Here is a 27,707-nt window from a genome sequence, read left to right as displayed (position 1 = left end):
CTTTAATGCTTATCTTAATATTATAAATGTGATTTAGCAACTGATCATTTCATAACATTTGTTTACAGTTAATTTTTTTTTTTTTTTTTTACTCTTTCAGAAAAAGTAACTTTATTTCGACAACAGTTAGCTGAAGAAGAAAAAATAAGTAAAACAATCAAGCGAAATCCAAACAAGTAACAAATTTAGCTGCCTGCAGAACTCGAGTTATTTCAGTTTAAAGATGGTGTCTGGCACATAACCAGCAAAGCTGGATAAATGCAACACCTGTTGCATTTGGAGGAGGCAGGCTTCATTATGTAGTAGCTGCAATGTAGCCTTTGAACACCATAAGTGGTCCATGTGTATCTGATTATGCCACACAAAGATATGCACAGTTTTGTTTTTTCTGGAAAGTAAACCAGAAAGAAAACAGAAAGCGCAGTTCCATTTGCAGTGATTCGCTAAAAAAAATGACATTAAACTTGGGGGTGTACAGATGTGATAACACTTATTTGTTCCTTTTTTTAGTGATTTACATAAATCAAATTGCGTTATAAATAACTTTAAATTTTCTAAGTTGATGTTAATTTTATATCTAAAAAATTCTGTAGTTGAAAGTTGTGACTGCAGCCTGCATCCAAGCTTTGATTATCAGCTTGACAAAACTTGATTCCAGAAATGCTGTGCAAAGTAGGATTTTTTAGAAAGAATTCAATTGAATTTCAAACACCAGTTCTTAATCTGTCAAGGCTGTTGGAACTGCATATACACTGAGTGGTTTATCAATCTACAATAACACCTCTTCACAGAGATTAGTGTATATTAATACTTACAAGGAGGAAGATATTGTATATAATGCCTAATTTTGACTTTGCCAAAATAAGGACAAAAAAAAAAGGTTAAAATGTGAAAGGTTTTCTTCAACTTTTTTTTTTAATATTATTTTGCAATGAAAATAGTTGCAAAGCAAAGTTCACCCATTGTATTATAATTGGCATAGCAATAATTTTTAAAAGTGTTTGAGTGTGAAACTTTGTGTATTATGTTTTTGTTCTGTATTTTTTTTCTCTCTCGCCTACAGTTTCATAATGTGATAAGCATTGTTTTACTGAAAATAGCTCACTAAATTAGGGAAAATGTTGCTACAGATTATGTAAACATCTGAATAGTCGCTTTTTTTTTTAAGATTTTTTTTTTAACAATCACCAGACTTGCAGGACTATTATTTATATAAATATATATATATATATATCACTTATTTTGTAAGAAGATTATTAATTTTTACTGTCATTACTTACATGTTGTAGATGTTTAGAATGAGTGCCAACTTTACTCTGGTTGCTTAATTTGAGAAATGTCAAGTTTTGGGCTGTTTTAAGCAGTGGACAGTGTGGACTGAATTAATTTTAAATTTTACTGAATAAAGATAATTGTGCTGGTGTTCCTGAATTTCAAACATTTACTTGAGCTTTTAACAGGATTACATAAATTATTTAAAAAAATTAATTTTGTCACTAATGACATTTTAAAATTTGCCAAATTATACAGAAGCTATATTCATGCAAGCTTTTCTGTCAGTTATGCATTTCTTTAGCTGTTGACAAATGAAAATTACTTTTAAAATCATTTTTAGTCTTTAATTTATTATAATTTGTGGGTAATTTATAAATTTATGTATTAGGAAATAAGTTATCTTTGTCATCTCTACTCTGTATCCCTGTACATATGCTATAGGTAAGTTTTTAAGACCTGTAGATTTTGCATTTAAAAGAGTGGGGGAGAAAATGCACACGCACATGTGCGCACGCACACACACACATAATCCAAATGCTTTGTGTTACATTGTGAAGGGAAAAAAAAAAACTTATGAAATTTGAAATTTCTTTTTCTGTAAGGCACATGCAGCTGATGTTTGACAAAATCATCTAGGAATAATATAACTGCTAATAGTATTTGCAAACTGATTTCTTACCTTGTTTCCAAGTTATCTGAGATCTGCTCATAAAACAGAAATGAAAAATGCAGTAGCATAGAATAAGTGAAGGTAGGGCATGCAGTGGTGGTCAGGTTCTAATAAATAGTTATTCCATAACTTGGAAAGTTAGCGCTTATAAAGCATATGTATGAAAGGTAATTTAAAAAGAAGAAGAAGAAAGAAATCTTTTACAGAAACCTTGGTCTAAAATTGAGAGAATTTTAACATTAACTCATATTTGCTTTGACATCCAAAAGACAAATCTTTTTGCACTTCTCTTATGAGATATGAATTGTTCTCAATGATAAAATTATGCTTATGTCAACTATGATCAAGTTATTTGTATTTATTGTGTGTGTGTGTGTATGTAACTGAAATACATATCAACAAGATGAAGTAGAAGTTGCTCAGCATCTTCATAACAATCGATACTGATTAAGAACTCTGGAAAAAACATGTCTTAGTTAATCCAGAACTTTTTAGACAAGCAATTATTCTTTAGATGCTTTATGATTTCCATTTGGTTTTATTCATATCTACTGGAAGGACTCTGAGTGACAGATGACTTTATGAACAGTGATTCTGTATGTGAGTTGTTCTGTTTTGTGACACACAGAACAGTCCTGAACAAATCACTTACAGCTGAAGATCTGCCAAAAGAGAGAACAGCTAATTCTCCATAAAAGTAATCCTTTTACTTTTGAAATTTGGGGGAAAGTACACATTGATTTTGAATTCCTATACCCATTAGTAGGTGTTTTCTGTTTATACACATGTAAATTTAGCTCTATGAAGCTGGCAATACATAAAGGCATTATTTAATCTTCAGAATTTCATGAGCCTCAACAGATGGCTTCTTACCATGTATATTAATACTTACAAGGAGATCCATATCATATGCTTATATAGAACATATAAATAGAAAACAAGCATTATTCTTAACCATTTAATATTTCTGGCACACCTTGTATAATTGCATGTTCATGTAATTATTAAAATTATAAGATATTTAGAAAACTTAATATCTTTAGTTTGAAACTCGCTCCCCCATAAAAGCTTGTAAATGATATTCAAAAATATATATTATTAAAGAATTTATTCAAAAAGAAAGAAAGGTAAAAGTCATGAACTGATCAAGGAAAAGCACCTACGATTGTGTTTCTTTTCATTACATTTGATTCAATATAATTGTAAGTTTGCTTGTTTGGCTACATCTACAGAAATATATAACTAAACAACAACTTATGAATTTTATCAAATTTACCAAGTCAATGTTGCTAAATTTTCAATGTTTTGATAAACATAAGCAGAATAGCTTTTCCTTGTTTTCCATAAATTACATGAACTATTCAAATGCTTATTTGTTAACCATTTGAAATAAGAATTATATTAACTATTGTTTAGCTAATAGTTTGCAATTCAAATGAGCTGAAGATGATGCTTTACTGTGATATTTCTTAATATTTTTTGTAGAAATGCAATGAAATTCATATACTGGCAACTTTATTTCTATGAATTTTAGATGTTGTGAGGGAAAGTAATATTGGTTGAGAAAAGGTAAATAATTATCATAATGTTGTATATTAAACCTAGTAACATAAGTTTAACATTAAAGAAATCTAAATGTGCCTTCAGAGGGAATTTGCATGGGACTTAAGACTTGACCTGTAGTAAAGTATATAATAAATGCAACCAATACCCTGTGTCATCACTCGTGCAGATTTGATCTGTTTGCTTAGAACTTGAACTACACTAGGTAAAAAAAAAAATTATATTGATCTGAAATCAAAATTGTCATATACTTAAGAAAGATGAAGAATAAAAGTGTCAATTTTAACTGCCACCTTATTTCACAAAACGAACAAAGTGCAAAATCATTTAAACAATCATTTTGAAATTTACTTATGAGAAATGTGAATAAATTTCTAAAATAAAGCATGATGTGTCTGATTACTTAGAGGTATTAGTCTATAATATTTGGCTATCACCACGTTTTATTTGCTTTCCTGATCAGGGATCTTTTTTTTTTTACATCACTAAGTATTCATGATGGACACTGAAATTCCTACTAAGATAGATACAGTTGACTTTCACTATAACAAACTACTAAAAAGTCCTGACTACATCTCCATAGGTACAATGCTTTGTTATAAGAGATAGGTTGCTGTAGTGAATTTCTTTAACAAACAATTCCTGTGGTCCCAATAGCTTTGCTATATAGTGAGTCAACTGTACTGTACTATACTTTGAATATAAGTAATTTATTGAAATATCACATATATAAATAAAGGAAACAATTTTGGTTTAAAATCTCTGAAATCTAATTGAAAACATGTTCCAAAAACTATTTTCTCATTCAGCTATTTAGGCACAGTTTTTAGTGAAGATGGAAAGTTAAATCTGGAAATAGACAACAGAATAAGAAAGTTGGTATGGTGGGTAGCCAGCTGAATAAATTTTTATGGAATAAGAGAGAAATTAGCCAAAACACCAAACTAGTAGTATACAAGACAGTGTTCATCAGTTTTGTTTTAAGTTATGGATCCGAGGGTTGGATCAGAAATAAAGCTTAATCAAAGATTAGAGACCATAGATATACAAGTTCCTAGAAAAATTGGGGGCTGAACAGATGGCATCAATTTTAGAATCATATTAAAAATAAAGACATTAGGAAGGAACTTGACATTGTTTTCATTCAAGAATGTGTGAGCAAGGCTAATCTAAGGTGTATAGTTCTTTTTCCATATTCTTTCCATCTTTTTTGATATCTTGTGTTTTAGTAGTATTTTTCCATTTTGATTTTTTATACAAAGATTATGGTTGAAATTTGTCTTTTTATTTGTCAGAGCTTGGATTGATTTATGCATTTCTTTACATTTTTCATTTAGCCACTTGTTTTTAGCCTTCCTGCATTCATTTTTTATCATCTTACCAAGTATTTTATACCGTGGTGTATTTTTCTTTTTTCGTCTTTCATTCGTAAGTTCTATCCTACATGATAGTGGTTCTTAACCTTTTAGTAGTCGCGGCCCCCTAAGTATCCTAAAATATTTTTGTGGCCCTGTAGTTTGTAGTAACATAATAATAAACTTTTTTAAAAATAGTGGTTTTACTTACTGATTATAATAATAATAAAAAAAAAAAACAGAAATCAACTTTACTTAAATGTATTTTAATGAGACCTCTGTTGTTGATCACTCTCTACTAATGTGTCTATTCTTGCTTCAGTTGTGTTACTCATGCTATTTGCATGCAGGAGTCTATTTGGAGTCAATTTCATTGTTTCATTTTAATATTTACCATTGTAAAAAATCCCTTTCCATAAAAATATCTAGAAAAAGGCAACAAATTTTGAATGGCAATGATAAGGTACAGATGTTCACTCCAGATATGTATCCAAAATTGGACCACACTTTTCTTCTTGAAAACGGAGATTAGACTTAAATCCTTTGTCAATTCCAGTAGTGTGTCAGCATCTGTTGGTGATAAATTTGTATTTTCACAGTTATTATATGGATCAACTCACAGTGTTGCCAGCAGCGAAAGACTTGTGGTGCCTCTGGAAAAGAAAGTACTGAATTAAACTGCATAATTCAGATTATACTAATACAAAACAATACAAGTTTGAAACAAAGTAAAATAAAGAACAAAAAAAAATTATTTTAAGAGGTTTCAAAATTTTAAATGCTAGAAATGCGATAACTAACTTAAGGAATTGACAGCGTACACTAGAAATATAAATTAAATCAACTTTAATATGTACTTTCCGATATTTCGGCAACGTCACGTTGCCATCTTCATGGGAACTTAAGATAAAGACAAGCAAGTAGTACATAACAGCAAATGAGAAACAAAGCGAGGAAGCTACCATTTTCCTAAAGTCCTGATGGTGCCCCCCTGCCAGGCTACATTAGGTGTTCTTGGCCTTTGGGCTGAAGTTCTTCTGATATATGTTTCCCAAATTTGGGGCAGTCTCATGCATCCAAATTTGTTGGGGTTTGGCATGTTCCTAAGGGATGAGGCTGATTCCATGAATAGTCTTTCATATTTGAACTTGCTGTGGTGTATTACTGTAGCTAGTTACTATTTACTATTACTGAGTTGGGTTAGAAATAAAGCACTTGACCAAAGATATGAGTCCTGAGAAAGATTAGGAGCATGAACAGATGGTATTAATGAAGATGTCATATTTAAAACGTTAGCATCCAGGAATGTGCTAATCTCAGGTGGTATGGTCACTTAAGAAGAATGGGAAAGGAAAGATTAGCAAAACAAGTGTTCTCTGCCAGGTTGGCAGGAAAAAGACCCAGAGGAAGACCAAGATATAGGTGGATTGATACAGTAAAAAGTGCCTTAGAAGACAGAAATATAACATCTGATAATGTTGGAGTCTTGACAGATAACAGATTGACTTTGAGGAAAATTATTGATAGGAAGGTAGTAATGATGCAAGTTCTTCATGTAGTACTATCATAATATCCTGTACATCCCTTGAGGGTACATGTCAGGAATTTGATGATGACCCCGTAAGAAATGAACTTTTTTGTATTTAAGGATAATGATGAAGCTTCCACAAGGAAACTGGGAACTTTAAAATTATCTTAATATTCTAAAGAAGTAGCAAAGGAACTGATACTGCAAAGAAGATATGAAAGAAATATGTTCTTTTTTTTTAAGAAAGATTGTGCAAAATTTTATTTTTTTGTTTTAGAAGATAAACTAGTATGAGTTAAGAAATTTATATTTTATTGGCCATTATTGACAGCTGAAGAAACTGTTTTGTGTATTCTCACTAAATCCTGTGATTTTGAAGAGAAGGAATCTTATGTAATGTTTATGTTCTTTAACTGTGTGTGTGTGGGCCTATTTCTTTAGGAGATAAATTTATTAAAAATGAAAAATTGTATATAGTGCTTGCAAAACAAAAACATTTTACACACACCATTTAAGATAACACAGAAAAATCTGCAGTAATATTATATGTAAATACAGTATATATTATTTTTAAATTTCCTTTGTCTCTCACTAAAAGAACTGACTATTTCTTTTATAATAAAGAGAAAGTGGAAACACATAAAACAATTCTAGCTGCTGACTTACGAGTATTGTTCTTGAATACTAATCATTCCCACATTTGGTTGGGGTAATGCACCCAAGACCTTCCTAAGAATTGATGATATTCATAAGAGGGCAATCCACTTAATAATGACCCTTTCCTTATAGGCTCCATTCAGTCACTTTCCCATAGATGCTCTCTATCTTTTCTATAAGTATTTTCATGGACATTGCCATTCCCCCACTTCCTTTTAACCATGTAAGAATTAGAGCAGCCACTGGCCAACATTCACACTGTCCATCTCCAAACATACTGAATAAATTCTCATCTTCCTTCATTCCATCTGCCTCTATTCTTTGGAACAATCTCCCCCATACAGTTTTTCCCCACCGAGTACAACCTCTAACTTTTTAAGAAACATTAATAGGCTACCTCTTTCTCCTTAATCACTTACCACCACCACCTCCTCACACACACACACACACACACGGCACTGTAGTATTATAGGTCCTGCAACCTTTCATGTATGGGATCATTTAAAAAAAAAAAAAAAAGTGTATAATGTGCCATTTACCCCTACAGTATTTGGAATAGCAGCTTTTCTTTTCACCTTGTCATGCCTTTTTCTTCTTCTTCATGTAGCTTCCTCAGTGAGAGGGTGCAGCACCATGTCCTTCCAGTTCTCTCTGTTGGTGGCTTTCCTTTTTGTTTCTGCATAGCTATGTGATCCTGTCCATGATCTTATATCTTCAAGCCATGTCCTTCGTTTTTTGCCTCTTGATCCTTTTCCCATAATTTTTCCTTCTAAAACTGTTAATATCCTCTGTCCTGTTGAACCTTTCAATACATGTCCTGCCAATCTCATCTTTCTCTGGATCATTTCCTGTAATAAAGATCTGTGTTCTCATTCTCTGTAAGACATCTGTATTTGTCACATGTTCTGTCCATGGGATTTTCAGAGCTCTCCTATAGCACCACATTTCAAAGGCCATTATCTGTTGCCTTACTCTCTTCTTGAATATCCAGGTCTCACTTCCATATGCAAAAATTGGCCACACTAATGTTCTTGTCATGCCTTTTACAGATCATTATTATATTCCCATGATTTCTTGATTGTTCACCTTAAAGTAAAAATCTGGTCCAGACAACCCAGGTTCTTGCATAAACCTTATCTGGACAGTAGTTGGAAAATTCCTCTGTATTTCTGATATTCAATTATACTTCCTTTGTTTTATACACACTGCTTCCTACTACACAGATAGTAGGAAGAAGTATTTCATCATAGCCATTGAATACCAGTGGTATGATAACACAATGTGAACTCAGTGTCTTTGAGAGAGGTGTCATCACGAGTTGTCACATTGGTGGCATGTCCATACATGCCATTGCCGCTCAACTGGAACATTCAAAATCAATGGTTGGCGATGTGATCAACAAATGGAGATGTTCTGGCATTACTAGTGCAGGAAAACACCCAGGGCGGTTGCCGAAAATGACTGACAGGACTGGAACCCATTCGTGAGGAGTTCTAGAGTGCCAATAACACCATGGCGAACACTGATACTGACAAAAAGAACTCCATTTACTGAGCTTCTACAGAAGAGCAGTACCAGTACACAAGCGGAACATCACAACAACGAATAAGACATCTCATCTGGCCTGGTGCAAAGGTGTGAACTGGACAATTGACCAATAGAAAACTGGAGCAGTGAATCATGGTTCACCTGTTTCCAGGCTGATGTGTGGATGTGGAGGCAGCTTGGTGAACGGTTGTTACCACGGTGTGTTGTACCCACAGTAAAGTTTGGAGGTGTAATGGTGTGGGGTGCATTCAGCTGGTTTGGAGTGGGACCACTGGTCGTCAGTGGTTCCATGAAGGTAGCCGAGTACCTTGATATTCTGGATAATCAGGTACTGCCTACACTGTGGAGTTTTTATGGAATGGATCTGTGTTACTATCAAGATAATGCCCCATGCCACAAAGCTGCAGCTGTTATGGAATGGTATGAAGAAATGAGTATTAAACGACTGCCCTGGCCTGCACAGATTCCTGACCTCAATCCCATCAAACACCTATGGGACGAATTGGAGCAGCACTTGAGGTCCAGAGAAGCACGTCCTTGATCTGTTGTTGAACTCGGTGCTGGTTTGATGGAGGAATGCAGACAAATTTCACCTGATGTCTGCTATACATTGGTGAAAAGCCTCCCTCAAAGGGAGCAGGAGGTGATCAAAACCAAAGGTGGACATACCTGATATTATGGTTTGCCTGCTGGTATCAATTGTAAATTGCTAAAGTGTCTGGACAATTATTGGTATATAGTGTATATATGAGAACTCAGTCCAAATAATCTGGAAAAAAAAATGTTTATACCTCCATTTGTGTTAATCTTGAGTTATATATCATAAACCCAACACTGCATTTTCATTTGCCTAGTTTTCATTAGCTTTTCTATCTCCCATAGTAGAGTAAAGCTGATTTTCGATATTTTATATCATAATTTCATTGTTTTGTCTTTTTTAATAATATTTAAAAGTAATGATTCAATACTTAATAGTATGTCCTTGGATCAAGCAACTGCTGAAAAACAAAACATATCATAGCAGACTTCCTAAGATAAATGGACTGCCTAAACTAATCTGGTTTTCACCACTCCTCCTTAATTAAGCCAATGTATATTATATTCTAACTAACTAAACAGATAAAGCTCCTGGTATTGATAACATCCTTTCAAACGTTCTGGAAGAACTGCTCCCAAAACTTTGGCATGAATCAAAGATAATAGCCCTGCAAAAAGTCAACTGATGTTGACTTTTTGCAGTGGCTTTGTATACTGCATTCAACTGTATACAAGTGATATCCCTCCAACAGCTAGTCGAAAGTATCTATGCTCATGCCATAGCTATTGCCACCCAGGACAGTGCCTTCCAGCACCTTGAAAAACTGAACAAAGATCTGAGCTCACTACAAAATTACTTCGAAAGCTGAAGACAATCTCCTAATCCCAGCAAAAGTTTTCTGCTTTCTACCTAAATAACCATGAGGCTCATAGAAAACTAAAAATAAACTTCAACAGGACTGTAATCCATGAAAGTAATCCTTGTTATTGGTGTTTCACTTGACTGTAGCCTACCTTATCAAAAACATTTGAAAAAAACTAAATTAAAAATATCTGCCATGAACAACATAAACAAGCTAACAGGCAGAACTTGGGATTGTAATCCCTTGGCCCTTAGAACAGCAATCCTGGCTCTAGCCCTCCCTGTTGTGGAGTATCGTTTGCCAGTTTGTATCCAAAATCACACGATTCATGGACACACATGTTAACATTATGAGAACCATCTAGTGCACCCCCTTACCTACAGATCTCCCATATCTTGTGGAATTACCAGATGATGGTACCCGGGACTAGTAGAGAAAACTCTGGGACAAACTAATCGGCTAACATAAATAAACAGCGTGGGCGAGTTTCCGAAATGAAGGAGAGAGTGTTGTATGGTGACTCGTTATTAAGAGGAGTAATAGATGGGAGTGTAACTAAATCGTACTTACCGGGTGCGAAATTTAAGGATGTAAGTGAGAGCATTAGAGTGCAAAAACAGAGGGTGAAAGAAATAACAATTGTGGCTGGTACGAATGACTTGAAAGGTGATAAATTTTTTATGAGAGAGGACTTGAAAGTATTGTTAAAGGTAGCGAAAGAAAAGAGTGACAGAGTTAGAATGGTGAGTCTGTTACCGCGGTATGACAAAGAGGAGTTTAGAAGGAGGGCCATAATCACAAATGATATTATGCGCAGGTTATGCGGACGGTGTGGTGTGGAATGAGTTTGATGGGCGAAAGGACTTATACAAGATGGATGGCCTGCATTTGAATGGACTTGGTGTGCGGAGACCGGAAAAAGTGTTGCTGTCAAAGTGAAAATGGATGTGCAGAACCAGGGAAACTAGAACTACCAAGGAGGGGGGGAAGTGGATATCCAGACATCAGTGAGACAGTTGAGTGTAAAAATGTATATAATGTACCTGAGCCAGCAATAAGGACAAAAAATGGGAATGGGATATTTAGAATAACGCATCAAGATAGGGGTGGGACAAAGGGAACACTGCAATTCATGTATACTAATGCCAGGAGTATTAGGAACAAGAAGGAAGAATTTTTGGCCTTGATTGGCTCTTCCTGGCCACAGGTTATTGGCATTAGTGAAACATGGCTGACGGAAGATGATATAGTTAGTGGGATAGAATGTGTAGGTTATAGTATGTTTAGGAGGGACAGAGAGAATAAAATTGAGGGAGGGGTGTTATTGATGATAGCTGATGAACTGCAGCCAAGGAGAATTGAAGTATTGCGGGATAGTGAAAGGAGCTCATTTGAGGCTATTTGGTGTGAGATTGATACTGGCAGAATAAAATATACAGTTGGGTGCTGCTATAGACCAGGTGATGGGATAGGTGGTGGAGATGGTATGCATAAACAAATTGATGAAATGAGTGGAAGGAGGGTAATTATTATGGGAGATTTCAACTATGGTAACATTGATTGGAAGGAGGAGAGGACACATGTGAGGAAGGAAATGGATTTTATTCAATTATTAAGGGATAACTATCTGAAACAGCATGTAATTGAAAATACTAGGGGTGTGAGAGTGTTTGACCTGGTAATAGTATCTGAGAATTTGACTATAATGAATATGACCATGTTGCCACCTATTGGTGAGAGTGATCATAAGGTCTTGACCTGGGAGGTGGCTAAAGGTGTAAAATTTTTGATTAAGACAGGGTATATGTGGAATTACCGTGCTGGCAAGTATGACAAGCTTAGGAGATTGCTCGGATCAGTGCCATGGCATGTACAACTGCAAGGGCTGGACGTCGATAGAGCATGGGAAGTGGTCAACGATCGTTTACATGAGGTTATGGCTGATTGTATACCTAGGGTCCAAATAGTAAAACAAGTAGGGATTAAATGGATGAATAACACCATTAAGCTTGAGCTACAAAAAAAGAAACAACTATGGAGGGAATTTAAAGAAAGGGGTGACCTGCAGGCACACGAACGGTATAAAGTACAGATCAGAAGGGTAACGAGTGTGGTAAAAACAGCAAAAGCCGATTATGAAAGGAAACTAGCTATGCAAGCAAAAGAGAATCCCAAACAGTTCTTTCAATATGCTGCAAGCAAGAAAAAAACTGTACATGGCAAAATGATTTTAAGGAATGACGATGGTAAAGAGTTCACTGAACCAGTCGATATAGTGGAGTTACTGAGCGCGCACTTTGCAAAAGTATATCATCCAGGTGGTGACGTTGAAAAAATGAAGGAACCATTAGTTTATATGGGAATTGTGATGAATGAAGTGGAGGTGAATAGTCTATTACAGAACCTTAATGTGAATACATCTGTGGGATTGGATGGTATACCGGCACGGGTCTTGCATGAAGCGGCTAATGAATTATCAGTGCCCTTGACCATGTTGTTTAATCTGAGTCTCAGGTCTGGCTTAGTCCCGAAGGCGTGGAAAGAGGGGAAAATAGTTTCACTGCATAAAGGAGGATCCAAGACTATGGTTGCAAATTACCGACCGATCAGCATATCAGGAGTCGTTGTCAAGGTCTTGGAGAAAGTAGTCAAGGGAAAAATACAGGAATGGATTGATGAAAATGAGATACTGTACAGAGGACAGCATGGCTTTGTGAAGGGTAGATCATGCCTCAGTAACTTGCTCAAGTTTTATAACAAGGTGACGGCTGAACTGGATAAGGGAAATGGGTTTACAGTGATACTGCTGGACCTGGCAAAGGCGTTTGACAGGATACCACATGGAATTCTAATCCGTAAACTACAACATATGGGAATGGATATAGGGTTGGTGAGATGGATAGCTGGGTGGTTGATGGAGAGATATCAAAGAGTAGTTTATTCAGGAGTAGAGTCCAAAAAACGGCCTGTGACTAGTGGTGTGCCACAGGGTTCTGTTCTTGGACCACTGCTGTTTAATCTGTTCATTAACGATATAGGGAAGGGTCTAAGTGGGACAGTTCATTTGTTCGCTGATGATGCAAAGTTGGGTAGGGCGATAGTGAATGCAGAAGATGTCAAAGTCTTGCAAGATGACTTAGATAGATTGGAGTTCTGGACTAAGGAGAATGGATGTCAATTTAATGTGACAAAATGTAAGGTTATGCATTTCGGAGTGAAAAGATTAGCAGCAGTATACCACATTGGTGGAACTGTACTCCAAGAGATTGATGAGGCCAGGGACTTGGGAGTGTTGGTGGATAGGGAGATGAAGTTTAGGGGGCACATTGCGAAAGTAGCTAAATCAGCTCATCAACTCACTTGGTTGTTGAAAAATACCTTGACGAGCAGAGAAAAACAAGTTATTGTACCTCTGTACCGAGCCCTGATAAGACCTCATCTCGACTACTGTGCCCAGATTTGGTCACCTCGGTTCCTTCTTGATGGGGAGGAGGTTGAGAGGATCCAGAGGCGAGTGACTAAGATGATAGCAGGTCTATGGAATGAACCATATGAGAACAGGTTGAAGATTTGTGGGTTGCAGAAACTAGTTGATAGGCGGAAAAGGGGAGACATGATTGAGACATTCAAATTGCCAAAAGGATTCTATAGGATTAATTCAGATGATATTTTTGAGATCAGGACTGGTGGTGGGAGAACTAGGGGACACCCATGGAAGCTGGGCAAGAGCGTGGTTAGCAGGGGTGTTAGAGCTGGGTTCTTTACTTTTAGAGTGGTAAATGAGTGGAATAAGCTGCCAGAGTCTTGTGGGTGCTATGACAGTGAGCGAGTTCAAGGCAAGGTATGATAGATACTGTGAGAATGTTGAACAGCTGCGTGAACATGATGTTTAGGGCTTCCCTCGATGAGTCTAAGGACTCCTGGAGTAGCCCGTGGTAATAATAATAATAACTAGTACCTGATCACAGATCCAACTAGCAAACCTCCAGTATTCAATCTACCTTGACACTTCTGGAGTCAGCTAAACAGATTTAGGATTAGACAGGGCTGTTGTGCCCACTATTACATCTGTAAGAAATTTCACAGTTGCTCTTTTGCATGTATGTGGTGCTGTGTAGACTAGTCATCATATCAATGATGACTACCCCATACATTGCTTTCCTGGAGGTTGCAGGAACTTGTATTTATTCCCAGATAGCATCAACTGGTTAACTGAACTATCAATTTATATATAGTTTGGCTCAATAATTTTTTGTATTTCCCCACATACACTAAATAAATAAACCATATATTCTTTTTATGAGAAATACCGCTGAATTTATCTTAAAAATTAAAGATCAAAATCTCAATTCCTCTTATGGAATGGTAGTATTAACTAATCCCATTATGGATTTAAACTATCTAATCTAATATATAAATACCTTGTCCTCTTTCTATTTAAAAACAAGTTCTATCCTCAGGCCTATATATATATATGTTAAAGATACCAAGCTATTTTAAACCTGGTTTTACTACATTTCCCAAATAAGCAAACAGACAAACAAGTCAAGTTTGCGCCTGCAAATGTTACAAGTCTAGCTGACCCTGCACTTTTTTTAAAGTTAAAAGAAAAAAGATTGCGTTTAGAAATTTAACTTTTATTAAATAAAAATATATTTTGCCCAGTTTGCAGTTATTCACCAACCAGCAAAATCTACTTTTACCATGAGTTGCCTTGGTCTTGCACTACATGCATAGTCAGCTAGACCTTGCAACATTTGCAGGTGCAAACTTGACTTGTTTGTCTGTTTGCTTACTTGGGAAATGGAGTAAAACCAGGTTTAAAATAGCTTGGTATCTTTAACATTTATTATACCCAAGGTAAAATACTTTCTACACACACACATATATATATATTATATATAGTGTTCCACTATTCTACATAGTTGAAAACTGTCTTTTGGCATTAAATTGAATTCCAAACTAAAATATATTTTATTCAAAGTATATATTATAAACACGATACAATAATCATTTATCCAACCACATCAGGAAAGCAATTTGCTGTTCTGTATTAATTGAAGTACAGTTAAGGTGGTGGTGTATCAGAGGTCAGTTGACATGCAAGGATTGTTTTGAAGGTCAGATGAAAAGTCAATTATTGTATGTATATATATATATATATATACACACACACACACACACACAGTGGTATCTCACTAATCCGAACTAATAAAAACCGTGCTCATTCGGATTATCGAATTTTTCCCCAAGAGACAACAATAACTAGACAAAAATAATCTGATTCTAATGGTACATCAATTTAATTCTGTAAATAAATGAAGTAACTGATAGAAAAAATAAGCTACTGTTGTAATGCAAAACTTAAAAAATAATACAATACACAAGTTTATTTTACTAAAATATTTAGTTTGTATGTACCTGTGTTGTTGAGGATTCTGATTTAATAAAATTGCATAGTTCTGTACATAAATTAATTTGCGTAAAAAATATCACTTTCTTGTACACAACACACAAAAAAGAATTTTTTTTTTTTTTTTTTTTGAATAATGCTTCTCAGCTGCATTTAGCAATAAAATTTTGTGGAATGGCGTGTCATTCTGCTTAGCCCATTCTATACACACATTAAAACTGTCAACTGCCTCTTCGTGTTTTACTTTTTTTTCTTCGAGTTCTTTATCGTCATTATCGTCTTCTAATTCATTCTGTAGCGTCATATTTATAATTTCAGCATCTGATTTGATTTCAAATGCACTTTTGGTTCTATCTGTAATCCATTCCGTGACATCTATTTGTTTAATTTCAGCATCTGGATTTATATTTTTAACCAAATTATGCAAGTTTTGAATTTCCTCTTTTTGTGTATCAACGTAGTTATCTTGGTAAATTCTAGAAGGCCACAGCTTTTTCCTTGACGCTCAAATTGCTTCAGATTAGACGGCTTCCCAAGCAGTAGCAACTGAGAATGCTACATTCTTCAAACTTATATTTTTTATTGATGTGGTAAAGTCATAATTTTGGGAAATTACATTTAAAAGCAGTTCGGATTACTGGAGGGTTCGGACTAAAGAGGTTCGGATTAGCGAGATACCACTGTATATATAAAAAAATTATACTAAAACCATATGGAATATTGACCCTACTACTCTTCTCTCTCACACACATGCACTCAAATTCTTAAAACATTGGGTCAGTTCTGTTCTGACAGCTGTTTGTTTGCTTCATATCATAATGTAGTGTAGTATAGTATACTTTGTATTCTCTTTTGACAAGGGCTAAACTTATGCAAAATCCTCCTTGCCGTGAAAAAGATGTGCTTCTCTCCCATTTTTTAAATGACGCTCCAGTTGACTAACTAGAACATGTCATTAAAAATTGAGGTGGGGGGGGGGGGCAAGTGCACCTTTCTTCATAGCAAGTAGGCTTTTGTAATGATACAAAAGTGATTAATGGTGCTGTATCATTAATCATTATTTGGAGAACATTTACTTTGTGTGAGAACCATTCCAAAATGCTTTCATTGTTACCAGAATGGTCATTTATATTACAAATACTCCTTTTTTTTAAAGTTAAAAGAAAAAAGATTGTGTTTAGAAATTTAACTTTTATTAAATAAAAATATATATTGCCCAGTTTGCAGTTATTCACCAACCAGCAAAATCTACCCACCACAGGCAAGTGGGTGAGCATATTTGTCAAACCTTGCTTGTGACTATGTGAATGACATCAAACAGCTAGGTATTACAAACAGCAAAGAGAAATTCAGTAATGGCAGACAAAGTACATTTATCAGGTGCAATGAAATTTATTTTCCACTTGATGACTATTTCATTTACTTTCTTAAAAAACGTCTACGAGTATTTTAATTCCAGTGATGTAAGAAAGTACGTCTTGCTGATTCTTCTTGTTGCTGCTAAATAAATTTCCATTGTTAATGGCCTTAGTCATCTCTTAATAGCAAAATTTACAAATACTACTACTACTGTATTCTTACAACAGAATGACATTTTTATAAACATTTTTCAACATGATATTTGCATAGATCTTTTGTTCCAATTTTTAATTAGCTAAACTAACAAGTATCTTCTGTAAAGAAAATTATCTAAAGAAGTTCAAACAAATTTAAACACCTTTGCAGTAGTCAGCTTTGATATCAGCTCTCTCTTTTCTATGAACTGACATGCTTAATTTCTTACCAATTTCAACACCTTTTCAAAAAAAAAAGAGTGCAGAGGTTTTACATAGTTCCAACCCAACAATGGACTATGCCCAAATTTGGGAAATTAACAACTTTTTAAGGATCCTAATATCCGAGAGATACCAAAAGGAAACCTTGAAGATCAGCCTTAAGGTGGGAAGACCCAATGATTAAGAAAGTTGGAAGAAAATGGAGAAGAAAGGCCCAAGACAGGAATAGTTGGACTCTTTACGACCTGCAGTCATGGAGAAATCCTGACTGAAATCAAGGTAATAGTGTAATAGTTTACAACCTGGCAGTATCCATGTGCAAGAAATAACCATTATTTATATATAGTAGCACGTTATCGTATTTCTAAACTGAAGTTGGTTTGTGAAACACAAACCAAAATATCCAACAGTATAATCTTAGTAAAATATGTTTATTGTGGTTATGTTTTTTTCAATTAAAAACAGGGTTTCTAATGAGAGCAGTATTGAAGGTGAATGGGTTATTTTTATCCAATTTAAGAATGTTATGGAAATTTGTGTGTATGTTACAAGTTGTAGAACATGAAGTTTGGCATAATTGAGCACTGCAAGTTTTGTTAAATGAGTAGGAGAAATCAGTAACAGCAAAACTATGAATAGAATCAGCAAGAGAAGGTCAATTATGTGCAAGAAAAACAGGTTAGGCAGTAGCACGGATTATGGGGCTACTCCTCAATGAATGCAAAAACCAAGAGAGAGGAAGCTATAACGTCTGATGTGCAGTGAAATGAATGACCAGAGAGAAAACCACCCAATTGTAGAAGATGAAATGGCAATTTACTGAATAAACCTCAATACCAGATACAATCAAATGATCTGGAACTGCCAAGACCACTGGTTTTTATCAACATTTCCATATGGCATGTATATGCTGTGGTCTGTTGTGAATCTGGGGTAGTTATTGAAGTTTTTTTCTGATATCTTTCTGGTGAAAGATAACAGGAGATAAGGAATGCACTGTTTCTAGTAGAAGATTATTTGGCTTGGTCACATATGCAGTAGTTGGAGGAAAATGATGTAAAGAGGTTTTTCTGGACTGCCTCTAACTTCTTGAGTCAACCATGAACTTTTTTTAATCTTTGCAGGTTGCATGCCTCCCTGATTAAGCTGAAACATTTCTCTTGCATCAGTCGTATAAAACTCTAAGTAACTTAAATGTTTCTATCTTATCTCCTCTTTTTTTACCTACCAACCAACTTCTGCAACCCACACACCCTCACTCTATCCTCATAAGGAATGTTTCATAGACCACTCACCATTCTGGCTGTTCATCTTTGGATCTTCTTCACCACTTCTTTATCCCCAAGAAACCTAGGAGACCAGACCTGAGCACACTAATCCAGATATCAAGGACTTATAAAGTGGAATAACTTCCTTATTTCTACTTTAGTAAGTTCTTCAGTAGCCAAGTATAGTTTGACTACAGATGAGAGAACCCTCAACACTTCTGTGCATGGAAGAAGGTGAATCCATTCAGATATTAGGGTAATCAATTCATTTAGTGGGATGAATTTATTACATATCAAAATTAGTTTTTTCTTTTATGAACATTATAGTTTTTAAAGTAACTAATTTGTTTGTATAACAGTTGGAAAATTTTGCATATAAAGCACATGATTTTGCATGTTGGTGATGAATTGGTACATCCCTTATGCTTTACTCCCCTTCATTATGAATTGACTCTTCTTGGCACTCTGCAGTACGGTTCTCTCAGCTGTGGGCAGATTATAATATAATCGTATGAGCAACCTTAGCAATATGACCTAAACTTCAACTCTCTGTGTACCACCATCCCTGAATCCTCAGCTTCATCTGTTTCCTAGAGTACAGTTTCATCAATGTGATACACAACTTGTGATATGTTTATCCCAAAATGCATAATTTTACATTTCTCCACATTAAACTGACATCATTATCTTTTGCCCATAATGATAGCCTATTTAAATCATCCTGCAAGCTCTCCACATCACCTTGATTCACTATTACTTTACCTAATTTTGCATCATCAGCAAACAACTGAATATTTCCTTCAGGTTATTTCCTATATCATTTATTTATATTCAAATAAACAGTAATGGTCCTAGCACTAACCTTGCAGCACACCACCACTAGTCACCAACTTTTGCCTGGATTCTGCTCCTCCATTATACCACTTTTTTTATATCTGTCTATCAGCCACCCTTTTATCCATATCACCAGTTTTCCTATCCATTCCCATTTGTTACAGTCGGCATAACAGTTCCACGTGGTATTTGGCATTTGCAAATCTCTTTGCAAAATCCAGCAGAATCATCATGTAGCTATTTCCTTTATCCAACTCTTTCATCAGCTTACTCTATTATAAAAGTAAATGACTAAGGCATGATGACCATTCACAAAGCCATGTTGCCCCTCATAGAGTATCATATTCTTATCCACATTCTTGCATTATCTTTTTGACAATTTTTCCAGTACTTTTACCATCACTGTTTAGATACTAATTGGCCTGTAATTTATTACTGCAAGTCTTAGAACCTCCCTTATGCAAGGGAATTATTTTGCCCTCTTTCCATTTTCTTAGAACACTACCAGTGCTGAGCTTAAATTAAATAGTCTAGTCAGAGGAATTGTCAGCTCTCCTGCACGTTCCCACAGAACATAAGATTCAAAACATAATTGAGATTCTGCAATATCCTAAGAACCTCCAATTCATTGACCTCTGTTTTTACATAAGTCTGTCACAGCATTAACCTGACTTGTATGATATACCATTCCAAAGTGGTCACTCAACAACTCAACTATTTTGTCTGCTTCTGTCACATTGTGACCATCAGCACTCATTAAGGTTATTCTTCCTCTTATTTGCAAGCAAAAGAACACTTGGAGATTTCCTTTGGCTAGTTCTCATAATCTGATTTTGCCTTACTATGCTAGTCACCTTTCTTACTTGACCCTTGTACTCTTAATCATTTTGCTGGTCACCTTTCTTCTTATATACCCTCCACAGAATTTTCTTTTTCTGTAGCTCATGCTTAATGATGTTACTTATTCATCTAACCCATACATCATTAATACTCCTCACATTAGGTATGCAGTTTAATATTGCTTCCTTTACATGCTCTCTTAACCATCTCCCATGCACTACTTGCATCTTTCCCTTGCAGGGTTTTTAGCCATGGTACAGCTTCAAGCCTCCTAAGTTTGTCATAACCACCTGCCTTGTAGTTTCAATGTATACCTCTTCTTGACAGAATATTCCTCATTTTTTACAATCTCTCAAGTCAAGACTACATGGTCACTTGACACAATCACAAGCAGTGTGGCCACCGTAGTTATGGACAGCTCTTCTGATCATGACCAGGTCCAATGCGCTTGCACCTACAGTCCCCTCCATTGCATGCTGCCTCAAGTAATTATCTCTCGTAGGTGTATAAATTCCATTTCCTTCCTACCATGGAATCTCTCTTTGTTCCAATCTATATCTAAAAAGTTGGAAGTCCCCCCCCCCCATAACAATCATTGAACTTGCACTCATTGTACTAATTTGCTGATGCATTGTCTTCCTGATCATTCCTGGCCTATAGCAGCTGCCAACCATATATTTTGTCTTATTTACCTTGATCTCATACCAGACAACTTGAAATGAACAGCCACCCTCCTGCCTATCTCCTATTCTTTGTGGCTACAGTTCATCTGCTATCATCAGCAGTATTCACTCCCCCCCACCCCACAATTCTATCTTCCTTGAAAATGCTAAACCCTTCACATATATTCCTGTAGCAACATCATCTGCTGTTAGTCAAGTCTCATTAATGTCTATAACTTTTCTCAAGATTGTGCTATCCAATGCCAAAAACTTCTCCTTCTTGTTCCTGATACTTCTGGCATTAGTGTGTATAGAAACGGCAGCATCCCTTTAGACCCCCCCCCCCCAACCACCTTTGCTTCACGAATTGACTATCCCAGTGGTGGCAAACCTTTTTATGCCCGCGTGCCAAACATTTACAAATCAAGTTGATGACGTGCCCGGCACGTCAGCAACTAATTAATACAACAGTAATTAATTGCAGAATTTTATTGAGACAAATTTAAAAATTAATATAGAATTTCATAATAATGAACACATAATTTGAATATTTGTATACACATTGTCGTATATAAATCAATATTAACTTATTATCAATATATCAATTAATGAGATTTTTGCTGTTGTACATTAGATGCCAAATGCTTTATATCAGGTTCATATTTTGTCACTTTTAGTAATACACACGCGGAACTAGATTCATCAGTCATTCTATTTCTTAAACAGTCTTTTATAAAATTCATTAAAAAAAATAATGACTCACAAGCATATGTAGAGGAGAAAATTGATAATATAGCTATCGGAACAAAAGGTTTCAGGAATGGCATTCCAAGTTCTCAATATTTCCTCTTCATTCTTTTTAATTGCCCCCAATAATCGATCATTTTCTATTATTTCCAAGTCATTTCTCAAACTGACAAACTTTTGTTTCCATATAGAACTAGATTGAAAATCGATTAGTTGCATTTCTATATCTTCCATATTCAGCCACTCGAAAATCTCCAAATTGAGTTTATCTGTCGATGCTGTGTCCGGATGCAAAATGAATTTTGATGTCTCTGCAAATTGCCTGAGCTGCGTAAATCTTGAAGAAAATTCGTTGATTATCGACTAACTCTTTTGTCAATTTAATTTGATCTGTTTTTTCATGGGATTCTAGATCTGCAAAGACTTTTTTTGTATTTGGAAAATATCGGAAGATATTGGAAATGACGTCAGGATTAAGAATTGGTAATTTAGCTTCGAATGCTTTGATTAAATCAAACATGACAATAATTGTCTTGTTAACACCTCGCAGTTTAACATTTAATTCATTTAAATGTAAACACAAATCAGTAAAAAAAACATTAATTTCGAAAGCCATTCGACGTTCATTAATTGATTGTATTTTTCAATGATTTTCTCTTTATGTAAAAAAAGTCCGACTTCATCTAAACACTCAACAAATCTTTGAAGAACTTTCCACGACTTAATCATCGGATGTTGTTGTACATAAGTAAACCATTGTACACCGAGTTTACCTCACTTAATAATTCTATAAATTTTCGTTTATATTTAAAGCGCGTGCCGATATAAAATTGACCAATTTTGTTACAATGCTCATAATATCTTCCACTGGCTTGAAACTAGCCTTTGCGCATAAAACCTGCTGATGTATAATACAATGAAAACCCAGAACTGAATGTCCAATATATATTTGGTAAATAAATTGACGAACCCATTTTCCTCTCCAGTCATACTGCGAGCACCATCAGTAGTCACTGATACAATTTTGGAGGGATCTATATCTCTTTCAGCAAGTGCATTTACAACTGCGTTGCAAATATCTATTCCTTTTCTTCTTGTTGCTAATGATGTTAAACTTATCAATTCTTCTTTGATGTTATTCCCAACACAATAACGAATAAAAATTGCTAAACGAGCTGATTCAGTTATGTCAGTACTCATCAAGACTAAGATAAATTAAACCAGAAGATTTTATATCTGTGTTTTGCTGATGAGTTATATTTTTAGCCATTTCTATGATTCTATCTTTCGCGGTGTTTCTATCCAATTCTTTGAATAATTTTTTCCTTGTTTTCAAAATCTTCAAAGAGAAATGGTGCGCATTTTAACCATGCTTCTCTTATATATTCCCCATCACTAAAAGATTTCCCGTGTTTAGCAATTACATTTGAGGTAAAAAAAAACTAGCAGCAGTTATATTTGAACGACTACCGATAAATTTCATTAGGGTTGTTGACTGGATATTCCTATTTTTAATTCCCCGAGCAATAAATTCTTTCTGTTCGTCCTTGCTTTTCTCAAGGAGCGATTTATGGTTTGTCTCATAATGCCGTTTTACTGACGACGTTCTGCACACAACTGTCCCAAAACATAAAACGCATATTGCTTTGTCTTTATTAATCATGCCATACCCTTCAGTCCACCAGCTTTGGAACTCTCTGCTGCTGCTTGACTGTGATAATTTTCGTTTTTTATTTTCGCCAGCCATGTTCGGGAGAACTGTAACAAAATAATTCACAACTTAAATCAAATGCATTTTTTATAGTTTCAAAAAAAAAAAATCAACATTTTATTATATGCCTAAATTAAATTATCTTTATAATTCCCATTTACAGTAGCAAAAACAAAACAGTTCACATACGCAACAATAATGCACTTGCCGCTGCTTATTTCTGCCTACTGGCGGATGCGCGGCGCGAAATGCATAATGAACGCACGTGCGATTAGAAAAGGGAAAAGTCGGGGGAATCCTAAGGATCAGTCGTTTTCAATTCTTTTTCTATAGACTGTATTTTTATTTATTCTTACTGTATTAGAGGGGTCAGTCCCAACAAGCTTACTCGTAAATACCGTTCCCATTTTTTTAAAGTTCATACATTAAACTAACATAAGTATTAATATTATATAAATTAAGTGGATATTAAATCCAACGTTATTTCAAAGCCGACAACAGTAACTATAGAATTTTCGTGGGAAATATGACCAGTGAACTTACGGGAATACACTCGCCGCCATACTACCAGTTGCTCTAGCTGCTAAGGCAACTCGTAGTCCATACTACCAGTTGCTCTAGCTGCTAAGGCAACTCGTAGTATGGCGGCAAGTGTATTCCCGTAATATCTCTGGTCAAATTTCGCAAGAAACGTCTATAGTTTCTGTAGGCGGCTTTGAAATAATGTTGGATTTAATATCCACTTAATTTATATAATTTTGTATCGCCGATGTGAAGCCTTTTGGCTATTTATTTTAGTAAATATGTATTAATAATTAATTATGGCATCATAAAGAGTATTAATATGCTTAATGTATACGGTAGCATGTCGACAAATATAAAAGTATGCATTTAAATTAGTTATCAATCACAGAACTAATGCTACAATATTGTAGTTTCCTCAGGCCAACATCATTAAATTAACTTCTGGTAAGTTTCATTGACATATCCCATTCTGATCACCAAAAATTTATGATATTATTCAGTATTAAAATTGATTATTGTATTATTAAATTGATTTTAATGATGTTCGTTTGAAAAAAAAAAAAAAAAAAAACGGTAGTGAGAAAAATATTTATGCATTGTCACTCACCATAGAAGTCAGTGGAGCAGGGGAAGCAGCAGAAGGATGTCGACTTGTCGGTGAACGCTTACCGTCGAATATAACTGTCACCTCAGATTTCACTTTACAAAAAAAAGACATTAAAAGGTTTTGCATATATACCTCCCACACAAAAAACATGCCCTCCCCAACAGCCATTATATACTGTAGATACAAGATAAAAAAATAGTTTTATTGTATCCCTGAATAAGGTACAGAGGCGTTTGAAGTCTGCGTAATATATTTCTCAACAAATAGTGCAATTAGAGACAGCTGGAATGAAAACGGTGCCTAACTAATGAATCACATGTACCCCTCTCACAGAAACTACGCTGTATAGGCAAGCAAAACGATATGTTGCACCGGAAATACAGTATCTAACTAAAACTATTGTCCAATTTTTCAGTTACATGAAATAAGTGTTTGTTTGATTGCATTTGAAATTCTCGATGTCATTATGACAGATCACAGAGGCTAACTTCAAATAAAATTCTACCACGAATTGAAACATGCCATATAATGCTTGTGTGAGTTCCCCTTCCAGCTCAAACGCAAACAAGGCAATAAAAACCAATCATGGGTTGAAACTTTGTGTGAGTTGAGCCTGCCGGTAATGAGAAGCTCTGTCGGAATGATAAATGACACCCCGTCGTGAATGTCTTAAAACTAAGAAATATATAGTGAATGTTGTTATGACAGTTGCAGATGTTATGGAATTCGGTTGAAGAGAATTAGCATTTCAACTCAAAAATTGTCTGTTCCATTTGTCTTTGGGTCGCATAATCTTTTGTTAATACCGCACCAATCAAATTCATGTCTTCATAGCTGCTCTCTCCTGTAAAACAAAATTTAACTTGTATTTATTGTAACAATTAAAAAAAAAATAAGGCTGAATAATTTATAAGCGTATAAAAGGATATCACATGTAAATCGTTGACATGCCAGCAAAATTCTCGGGCGTGCCATAGGTTTGCCACTGCTGGACTATCCTATTTGTTCAAGTGTCTATGAAGATTCTTACTTTCATAGACACAACACCAAAACCATTAAGATACAGTCTGTCAGCAGTCTCTATGGTTTGTTTCTGGTTTTCAAGCTTTTTCACTTTTCCTCCCAATAATATTTACATTAATAATAATAACATTTCACATTTTCATATGTAAATGTGATATTCATTTTTGTTCTGCTCAAAAACTAAATGGCAATTGCTTTTTTTTTTTTTTTTTTTTGCACATCCCTTGTATCCTGAATCTGTATGAAGATATCACTGTTAATAATAATGCAATCAGTATTTTATTTATATAGGCACTCCATGGAGTTAAGACTCATTGCCAAAGACCCACATCTCCTTAAACTTATTCACTATTGGGGCACTCACAACCACCTCCGCAATTCTTTCACTCATTCACCACTTTCCATGTAAAGAACCTAGCCTGCACACCCTTACTAATCATGCTCTTAGACAACTTCCAAGTGTGAACACTTGTTCCCCCCCCCCTCCTCCCTCATGCATTATTTCTTGTCGATCTTATAGAATTGATGCACATCTTTGTTTTTCCATTTTCTAATATTTTCAGAAATCTAGCAGGTACTTCCATTATTATTAGCCATGCATTTTTTCCCCTTCAAAATTTTCCAGAACAGTTTTGTTGGTTAGTGTTCATTTTGTAATTTCATTCCTGTTTAAAGAAAATGTACTCCTTAGAGACTAGCAGGTACAGTCATAAGTTATGTAGCATATACTACCTTTACTAGTAATTCACAATTGAACTTCTCAGAAAATTTTAACAGCAAATTTTTCACCTATGGATATTCTAATTAGCCTAAGCTAATATGCTTAGGCTGTATAAGTCTTACACAAAGTCAAGAGGGTTTTTTTTCATTCTGCAAAACAAGCCAGCTATAGAACACACAACACACATAATGTACTGACCTAATAACTTTAGTTGCTTGCTGCTAATTACTGCAGGTTTTGACTTATGCTTGAAGCTTAATTTCCTGTAATCCAGCTATCCTAACAGTTAAGTCATCTTCTTTGGTAATTAATGTCCATAAAGAGTTAGGATAATGAGTCTGTTACCACAGTATGACAGAGAAGAGATGAGAAGGAGGGCCATAATTGCAAATGAATCTATGTGCAAGTTATGCAGGAGGAGTGGTGTGGAGTGAGTTTGATGGGCGACAGGATTTCTATAAGATGGATGGTTTGCATTTGAATGGATTTGGTGCGCGGAGACTTCAAAAAGTGTTGTTGAATGAAGTGGAAGTGCAGAATCAGGGAAACTAGAGTTATTAAAGGGGGGGGGGGAGAAGTAGATATGCAGACTTTAGGAAGGCAGTTGAGTATATGAATGTGTATAATATGCCTGAGCAAGTACGAGGGACAACAACTCAGTATGGGATAGTTAGTATAAGGCATCAAAATAGGGGTGGGACTAAAGGGCTTCTGCATTTCATGTATACTAATGCCAGGAATATTAGGAAGAAAATTTTTGGCCTTAGTTGGCTCTTCCAGGCCACAGGTTATTGGCATTAGTGAAACATGGCTGACAGAAGATGATATAGCTAGTGGGATTGAATGTGAGGGGTATAGTGTGTTCAGGAGGGACAGGGAGAATAAAATGGGGGGGGGGATGTTATTGATGATAGCTGATGAACTGCAGGATAGAGAAAAGAGCACATTTGAGACTATTTGGTGTGAGATTGAGGCTAGCAGAACAAAATATACAATTGGGTGCTGCTATAGACCAGGTGATGGAGATAGTATGCATAAGCAAATAGAAGAAATGAGTGGAAGGAGGGTAATTATTATGAGGGATTTCAACTATGGTAACATTGATTGGAAGGAGGAGAGGACACGTGGGGGGAAGGAATTGGATTTTATGCAGTTATTATCTGCAACAGCATGTAATGGAAAATACTAGGGGTCAGAGAGTGCTTGACCTAGTAATTGCATCTGAGAATTTGGCTGTAACGAATATGACCATGGTGCCAACAATTGGTGAGAGTGATCATAGGGTCTTGACTAGGGAGGTGGCTAAATGTGTGGAATTTTCAATAAAGACAGGATACATGTGGAATTTCCGGACTGGTAAGTATGACGAGCCCGGTAATTCCACATGTAAAACTGCAAGGGCTGAATGTTGATAGTTAAGGAGTGTTTGCAGGAGGCAATGGCTGACTGTATACCTAAAGTCCAAATAGTAAATCAAGTAGGAGTTAAATGGATGAATACTGCAAAAAAGAAACAACTGTGGAGGGAATTTAAGGAAAAAGGTGAAGTGCATGGCCAGAAGGGTAACGAGTGTGGTAAGATAAGC

At 35.4% G+C, this 27,707-nt stretch overlaps 2 protein-coding genes across 7 annotated transcripts in view; one reads left to right on the top strand and one right to left on the bottom strand.

Annotated features, from left to right (window-relative positions):
* The window catches only part of Klp10A (kinesin-like protein 10A), a 469,762-nt gene extending 465,616 nt beyond the window's left edge, over nucleotides 1-4,146 (top strand). For all 4 annotated transcript variants that reach the window (XM_090390589.1, XM_090390588.1, XM_090390590.1 and 1 more), the window contains one exon: nucleotides 101-4,146. In XM_090390589.1, the coding sequence (XP_090246715.1) occupies nucleotides 101-180 (80 nt within the window). In that variant the 3' untranslated portion in view covers nucleotides 181-4,146. The remainder of the gene's footprint in view (nucleotides 1-100) is intronic.
* A 967-nt stretch (nucleotides 4,147-5,113) lies between these two features.
* Nucleotides 5,114-27,707, bottom strand: part of LOC150108054 (E3 ubiquitin-protein ligase MARCHF3-like) — a 108,795-nt gene continuing 86,201 nt past the window's right edge. The window contains exons 5-6 of one of the 3 annotated variants that reach the window (XR_016550641.1): nucleotides 23,206-23,293; nucleotides 5,114-5,516 (exon numbers count right to left, since the gene is read on the bottom strand). Coding sequence is in view for 1 of the 3 variants with exons in the window: in XM_090415553.1 (XP_090271679.1) it covers nucleotides 5,480-5,516 (37 nt within the window). In the remaining 2 variants the exon portion in view is untranslated. Of the gene's footprint in view, nucleotides 5,517-16,894; nucleotides 16,910-23,205; nucleotides 23,294-27,707 lie in introns of those variants that run through there. The other 2 variants (XR_016550642.1, XM_090415553.1) reach the window with 2 other exon arrangements.

Source organism: Typopeltis vanoorti, chromosome 3 (assembly GCF_054136105.1).
Source record: "Typopeltis vanoorti isolate ZY-2024b chromosome 3, IOZ_Tvanoo_1.0, whole genome shotgun sequence".
NCBI classification, from domain to species: Eukaryota; Metazoa; Arthropoda; class Arachnida; order Uropygi; family Thelyphonidae; genus Typopeltis; species Typopeltis vanoorti.
This window is presented reverse-complemented; position numbering and strand designations above follow the sequence as displayed.